Source organism: Culex pipiens, chromosome 1 (assembly GCF_016801865.2).
Source record: "Culex pipiens pallens isolate TS chromosome 1, TS_CPP_V2, whole genome shotgun sequence".
In the NCBI taxonomy this organism is placed as follows: domain Eukaryota; kingdom Metazoa; phylum Arthropoda; class Insecta; order Diptera; family Culicidae; genus Culex; species Culex pipiens.
This window is the reverse complement of record NC_068937.1, coordinates 25,242,152-25,250,280: the sequence shown is the minus strand read 5'-3', so window position 1 is coordinate 25,250,280 and position 8,129 is coordinate 25,242,152. Positions and strand designations below refer to the sequence as shown.

Here is an 8,129-nt window from a genome sequence, read left to right as displayed (position 1 = left end):
AAGTAATGGTGAAAGGAACATGTTGCCGGTAGATGGAAGCAATTTTATATTTTAAGCGCTTTAAAATCGTTAGCGCAAGTGAAATGATATTGATGGCGACTTTCGTTAAGCAGTCAACCTCTGATCTTGCGTGTGGATGTGTGTGCCACCGAAATGATGAGAAATGGTCTCGCAAAATAGAAATTATGATCAAAAGTGCATTAAATTTGATCTTTTTGGCCAGTGAGTGGCATACATTTGCGTGCTTACTCGAGGCGGTGCTGTTGCTGGTAAGTTTACAGCCTAAATAGTATTTTTGGAGCTTTAATCGAGCATCAAACTCTCCATATGACGAAGATAGGTGTTTGATTAGAAAGGGTATATTTCCCCTATTAGTTATTTATCTATAGTGCAATACTAAATCCACCCAGAAGAAGTAAGAAAATTCGCAAGAGATTTCTCTCAAAACGAGTAAGGAGGAGAGAGAGCACGTGGCACTTGCGCGCACTCACTCACGGAGAGAGTGCCGTCGACGAGTGGCGCGTCACGCGCCTGTTTGTGCCACTCACGAGAGGATTTTGACAGAGTTGGGAATCGCTGTGAGTAGTTCACTTGTCGCTTTTCTTATTTCAAAATGGCAAAAATGTTGCACAGTTGTTTCTCCAACAACTAACTAACTCCGTAGTAACAGTTCAATAGGGCGAATCTGCATTTGTAAATAAGCAGTCTATCCCTTTTTCTCAAGTGACAGTTCACGTCAAGTAAGAGGGGGATAGACTGCTTGTTTACAAACGCAGATTCTGAACTGTTACTATGGAACTAAAAAGGATTAGAAAATGGTTAGTGCAACTTCAGTGAAACAAATTTGCTCTAAAAATGTATTAAAGATATGAAAGTTGCACAGTTGTTACCACGATCGTTTTCTAAATGTTGCTGCAACTTTTGTGAAACCTTTATAAGTTAGTTGAACAACAGTTTCAACCAAACTTTACCGAGATGTCATTCCCAACTCTTCCTCGAAGCTCTCTAATCGAGAGCTTAGTATACTAGTCACTTCTTGGTGTGTATTGCATATACAGTAGTGTAAGAGACAATCGAGTGAATACTCCACTCGAAACGTGGATACTTAGCCGTCACAACCGCTCGGGAGTCGAACAGTGTCGGACGTGTTTTCTGCTGAGCTCTCTCTTTATTTCCATACTGGTTGAGGCAGTCGCAAGAGTGTTCCTGTTGGTGGCCAACAATTCGCCAAAGTGAGAGTGAGTGCAAGTTTTTTAGAAATGTGTTGTTGGTATACATAACAACAGCAAGTGACTAGATGGTGAAGTCTGGAACTAAAACAGGGAATACAGCTAGTTTGCAGTGATTTTATTTGCAAATTACGTCTAATCAGGGAAGTTGTAGTCATACTCAGTTCATTGCGGGAATTTATGGAACTCTTCAAACAAGTCGGGACAGGCTAGCTAGCTGAACGCAATCTCGATGACTTCAAGTGCACTGTGAGCTGCAAATCCCTTCTCCCTCAGTGTTTGTTTAGTTTTCAAAGTTGGCACCGAATGGACAAGGAATTGAATTTCTGTTTGTTTTCGTCGAGTCTGTAGTCTCTCTCGCATGATATTGACGTAGAAATTACGTGAAGATGATGCGGTGGAAGTTGCCAATTGCGCGTGTGTCACCACTTGTTTGCTGATAAGATTTTGAAAGGCTTCCACCGAAAACACTCGGCACAATCTTGAGATATGCAAAAACCTAATTATATTTTTTTCAAAAAATTTCAAACTGCTCTTTGAACAACTTGTTTCTTGACTTGTTCACTGAACATGTTTCGAAATTCTTGAAAAAAAAATCAAAAAAGGATATAATTTAGCTCCAGAAGATTAAACAAGTGCCCAAGTGTTAAGGTCAACCTCTCCCTGCAGATCTTCCTAAAGCCCAGTTGTACGAGCATCTACGCGCAAGGAACCACCCGACAATGACGGAGACCGTGTACATTGGAGGTGTTGAGGGGTGAGTTACAATTACCTACAATTAAGTCACGATTCAAATTTTCAACCTGTGGAATTCTGGCGCGTGGTAAAGGTCTCCGCGTTGCAGACACAGTCAATATAAGCCATGCATTATTCTTCTGGTTTGGCTTTCGGGCGATCGGTCGAAAATGTTGGCGTTCTTGAAACTGGTCCACGGGTGGAGCAAACTTGTTTGAGAGTTGCCGACGCCGTCGTTGGCGTCGCAAACTATGTTGTTCGACATTTCTTGTTTCTTGGCTCGGGTTGATCATTTGCTTATGGCAATCACGAAAACGATGGTTGGATCGATCTCTCCAATATCTCGGAAGTGAAACAGTGGATTATGATGCTGCAATGGTGGTGTAATGAAATGCAGGCAGGTTTTGGATCAAGTGCAATGTTGTGTGAATGAAGATGTTGTTTTTTTTCCTTAGTTGGCAATCGTTCGATTTTTTTTCCATTTTTTAGAGAAACTTTCTAAGCTTCCTTTAAACACAAAAAATGTTTTATTTGAAATGGTCACATAACAATTGGAAATCCCATAGCTAATTAGACCTTTTCTAAAAAAATTAAACTCTAGATTTTATGTTATCTGTTACATTTTGTTATTGTTTGTATTGCTATTGTTTTATCACATTTTCAAACTTGTAAGTTCTTTACTGCCCATATTGAAAAAATAGCTTTGCAGTCCAGACTCGAATATTTGAAATCCACGCAAAAAAATCAGTTCGAATAATCGAATCACAACATTTTTTTTCTTATTTTGTGTCGATGAGCTCAAACATGCTTTGGAATATGCTATTCATGATTGAGTTTTTTTTTTTTTTTGTAACGGGCAATCAACCATTAACCATATTACTTATTTGGGTTAGCTAAACTCAAAATTGATATTAAAAACTAGAAAAAAAATTAAAAAATCCTCGATAGGTTTATTTTTAAAGTTCTAGTCAGAAAAAGCCCATAGGCTGCTGGGAATTTGTTTGCATCAGATTTACTATCTTTTTCTAGCAAAAGATTTTCGTCAGGTGACTTCTAGCTGTTTTTTTCGACTGATCGCCCGATATGTCAGCCAACATATTTCGCAGGGCTGGGACAGCTCGAGCTCGATCATTGTTTGCATTCGGACACTGTGACGAGAAGTTCGTCACTTTTGGGTTAAATTGTATTTTTTTCACTAGGCCTAGAAAGCTAAGCTAGAAAGCCTTATTGTTTTGCTAGACTTGACCTTTGAAGAAATAATTTGGTTGAATTTGAGCGAAACTTCCGTTAATCTTTAAAAATCTCAACAATAGTTGCAAGCTCGGTTGCAAGATATTGTCGGTTGATTATAAATGTTAGAATGTTGGAAATGATCCTTGAATCACCTTTGGTAGACTCATTCCAGTAACCAGTTATACGTTGAACATATGCTTACAATAGATAATTTTAAAATCATCTGTTAGAATCGGTGTTTTTAGAACTCTGGAGTTTTTTTTTTAAATTTTCAGTTTTTGCTTTTTGGGTGTTTTTGAAACCGCCTTGAAATTTGGTTTATTGGACCTTTACAAAAAAAACTGTGGTCATCTTGATAATTGATCAAGAATGGTCGCGAATCGATTTGTTAAAAAATAATTTTATAAATCTGTTTGAATCCATTTTGTTTAAAAGTCAAAAAGAAAATTTCACATGCGTTTTGGATATCATAAGATTACCATTAAGGGCCGAATGGGTAGTATTTAGAAAAACTCATTTTTCGAAATTTAAATGCTTTTCAAGGTTATATCTCAGCAATCAAATGAGGATCAACAGTGTCTAAAAAAGAAAATTGTAAAGAATTTTTTAGCTTTTCAAATACGATTTTTCGTGGATGGGCAATGTCTAAATAAAAAAATGCATAAATTATTTCTGTGTACCTATTTTTTCGAATAGTGACAATCATAACCTACAAATTTGCTGTAGACACTAAACTAAATTCATTAGAAAATGTATTCTAAAGAATCAAGAGTCAAAATGCAGGTTTTCAAATATTAATCGATTTCGATTTACTAGTTTTGTTGTTTTTGTGTCTGTTGCTGTTCTAACTTTTATAAAATGGCTAACAAAACTGGCCCAATTAACCCTAGATAACGATATAAAACACAAATAATGTAAAATGGGTTGTTTGAACTGAAGGAAAAAGTTTCTTCCAATTAAAAAAACAGTGCTCCATAGCGAAATTGCTATTTCTGTCCACGCATTCCAGAAATGATTTTTGGGAAAGCAAAAATGTACATTTCTAAATAATGTCCTACACAAAATCCGCACTTTTTCCAAGAGTTTATCTCGATTAGAAATTCGTCATGTATTTACATGCCCCTTTTTGTATGACCAATCCGAAAAATGTTTAGAGACTTGTATAGAAAAGCATGTGAACCATAAAATCTTCTTTTGGCATTCCTTATGTTTGACCACAAACAAAAATATTAAAAATTGGTTTGAAAAATATTACGTTGAACTGCATGTCACATTTTGTGACTTGTATGAGTTTAATCTAAGAGATTGCTCAAAGAATAATACCCTCGAAAATTATTCAAGTTTAAGGGCCAATACGCACCTCCCAAGAAAAGGGATCAAGAAATGGCCTTACGAACAGCAGAACAAAGGAGAGTGACCGATTTCTTGGGGCTTTTCTTCACCCTCTCTGGTTTGCGTTCGATGCCGCTGCTGCCCATTTGAAATTTTCCTTAACCGGTTCCTAACCAAGTGCGTATAAAAGTTTTGCTAACCATGCAAACCATTTAAAATAATTATGGCTGATTAGTAAAAATAAAAGCCATCATGGAAAAATATGCTTTCAAAAAATTGCATTCTCTGGCCTGAATTTTCAAAAACATATTTATTTAATTAATGAAGAGAAAATTATCCTGAAGATCATACGAAAATTATAGGCTATCTTAGAAAATTTTGAAAGGGTAAGACGAGAATCGATTGCAAAATTACTTATTTTAAACACACTGTTAAAACGTTACTAAATCCACCTTAAGGTGGTTGATGCCTTCCTCACATTAATATACTTTTGATATAGTTGTCAGATTTTCAATATTTTATACTCATTGTTAAGGTCTTTTGAGCACGCATCCAACGATGGTTTGCATGATTGATTTGGACAACGTTTTAATCAAAATATACGAGATCCGGACTCGAAAAAGTGTGTAAATAACACTTAAGTGCTTATAAGTTTTGATACGGTTGTCAGATCTTTAATGTTTTGGGTTCGTTGGAAAGGTATTTTGGTTAACTTTATAAAAATGTGTAACATGACGAATTTTCTTACAAAAAAACACTCTTTTTACAATCTTCTGAACTTTAGCCAAATCGTTTTTTTAGCATAACTTTTGAAGTACTTAACTAAACTTTATAATTTTTAAAAGCGGCTTATGGGACCCCAAGACGGATCGAATGAGCCCAAAACGGACAAAATCGGTTCAGCCAGTGCCGAGATAATCGAGTGACAATTTTTTCATCAACATCCCACCACACAGACAGACAGACATTTGCTCAGATTTTGATCCTGAGTATATATGTATACGTGAAGGTGGGTCTAAGTGGTCTTATTAAATAGTTCATTTTTCAAGTGATTTTATAGCCTTTCCTCAGTAAAGTGAGGAAGGCAAAACAGTTTATTTTCATGTAATTGTAAATGTTAATGTAACTGTCAATAAATGCACAGTTGTCCCAATTTTTTAGTTGATCAGTCCGAAATATTTCTTTTTATAATAAAGTTTCAATATTTTTTTTTTATTTTTTTCAGTGGATTCAGAAATAAAATTTCGAGATCGTCAAGAAAAATCACCCCACGAGAATCAAACAATCGCAAATATGAACCATTGGACGTCATTTTAACTGATGGTACTAGTGGGACAAGTATTCGTTTATGATTATAGTTTGAAAAACAATTCAACGCGTTTTACAAATATATGTTTTTGTGGGCAGTAAAATGATAAAAAAAAACATTCTACAAAAATTCAAACTAGGTATCAAGAAAGTTTCGTTGACTTACAATGAGTCATACAAAAACAAAGTGCTGACATTCAGTTGATCCAATTTCAACTGGTTCGTGCTTTGCTTACACTTTGAGGAACACCGATAGGGTTCACAATAAATAGAATAAAACCATAAAAGGGCGTCAAGCACATCTAAAACCATCGACGTCACCGGTTAAAAACGGTTTGGCTTTGTAACGTTTTGCTGTAACACGAAACAACACACTTGAGTATCGCGTAGATAAGGCTGTAAACACCTGTAAAAGCTGGTAATTGGTGGTGGTAATGGCGTTTGCAAGTGCAAAATCCAATAAAAGCTTATCAGAGCGGGTTTGGATTTACTCTCTTGATAACAACTGCTTTTATGCAATTGGGGAAAAATACTTTTTATGGGTAGAATAAGCGACCATCTTATCTAATCATGTTTGAAATTTTTCCATTGTTAAAACAACTTTCTATCGAAAAAAACAACACAGAGAAAATGACAACATTTTTCAACAATAGGTCTAATAAACCACTTTTTTACCTTTTGGGTGATTTTGAAACTGAAACATATAGTAGAAAGTATTCAAAATCACCCAAAAAGCAAACAAAAATAGTTTTTGTACCTTTAAAAAAAATGCCGATAGGCCAAAAATAGAAATGTGATAAAAATAGAAATAGAATTACCAAAAAAACAAAAAAAAATCCAGCAACTTCTTCACTTTCATGACATTTCCACAGAACGAACGCCGGGTGTCCGTTCCACTTGACTGACTTGCCCAATTTATTGTCGGCCAGGTGGTGACTTTCGCGATCGCAAATCCAATTTTGCCGGCCAATTTTCCACTCAAACAGTATTGACTGCAACACACTTATTTGTGTGCATGGAGTAACCGTTACATTTCGTGTCCAAAAGTGTTTTTTTTTCGCAGGTGCACTTTTTTGCATAACCCATTTGAAGAGTGCATTCGCGGTGATGCACGGTGAAAAATGTTTGAGAATTTTAGGAAAAAATGTGCAGATGAAATGTTAAATCATGAAAATTCAAAATTACAAAGTTGAAGCAAGAATTCTAATTTTCGGCCAGAAGTTCATTTCTATGCAGTTTTAAATAGTGTTTCTAGTCGTTTTACTCACACCTCCTTACCAATGTTAAATCAACGGCTCTAATCGTTGCGATTTTACAAGAAGTTGTCGACGCAAGGTTGGGGGCCGGTCTGCCTCTCACTCTTGTACGACTATTTGTGTGAGTGTATGGGCTTCTTCTTGGGCTGAATCGCTATCGTTTTGATTGTTCTCGCGATTTTACTTCTTTGCTCTAGAATTAAACTGAAAGTGAATCGACTGGAATGAGGAAGTGATTGTTCTTTTTTTGCCAGAGTTGATTTTTGATTACCTTTTCTGCGACTTTTCAAATAAGGAGTATATATTGAGGATTTGGCAACACTGTTTTATGTCATGAGTACTTTCACTTTCAGGTTATCGATCTTCGCTATCTTAATATTTATTGATTCGTCGATGGAGAACTGCATGATTCCTTGCTCTTCTATTCTCTCTATCGCGAAAAAGCCCTTTCTCAATGGTAGCTTGGATTTCATTTTCTCCAATTGAGGTTTTGCAGCGCGACTGTGTTTCAAATGTAGGTGGCGGCAAAATAAGGTTACTTGACTAAAATCGTATGCATTTCTGCCGGATTGATGGACAAAATCGATTATTTCTCATGATTCCCTGCATCAATCTTAATGAAACTGGTTGCAAAAGACGAGAATTTTTTTTTCTTGCTTTAAAATAATGAACATCAATTTTTGGGCGCACACAAATTTAATGTGGGATAGGAGAAAAGGAAGGTGGGAATGGGATAATATGGATATATCATTTGATCAATAGAATATTATATAAAATAAGGGAATAAAATCATCTATCAAATAATGATAGATAAAATGGATGGATCTCACCAAGTCAAGATTCAACAGCTCCAGCAGGGTTTGGACTTATCATCAAATGCCACTTGAATCGTAATTCTTCTAAGACTTCTGGACTTGAACAGGACTACAGTAAAGAAGCGGGCAGCAACAATCAAGGTTTCAGTTCTTCCAGCAGCAATCCTGGTACAGCTCGACCGGCAGCAAAGGCATAATACGCCGTAAGTTGGTACTTCTCA

At 36.1% G+C, this 8,129-nt stretch overlaps 1 protein-coding gene across 2 annotated transcripts in view; it reads left to right on the top strand.

The window, feature by feature from the left end:
- The first annotated feature begins 1,100 nt into the window (after positions 1–1,100).
- LOC120429015 (N-acetyl-D-glucosamine kinase) overlaps positions 1,101–8,129 on the top strand; it is a 22,679-nt gene continuing 15,650 nt past the window's right edge. The window contains exons 1-2 of one of the 2 annotated variants that reach the window (XM_039594152.2): positions 1,101–1,238; positions 1,899–1,986. In XM_039594152.2, the coding sequence (XP_039450086.1) occupies positions 1,952–1,986 (35 nt within the window). In that variant the 5' untranslated portion in view covers positions 1,101–1,238; positions 1,899–1,951. Of the gene's footprint in view, positions 1,239–1,494; positions 1,987–8,129 lie in introns of those variants that run through there. The other variant, XM_039594153.2, reaches the window with a different exon arrangement.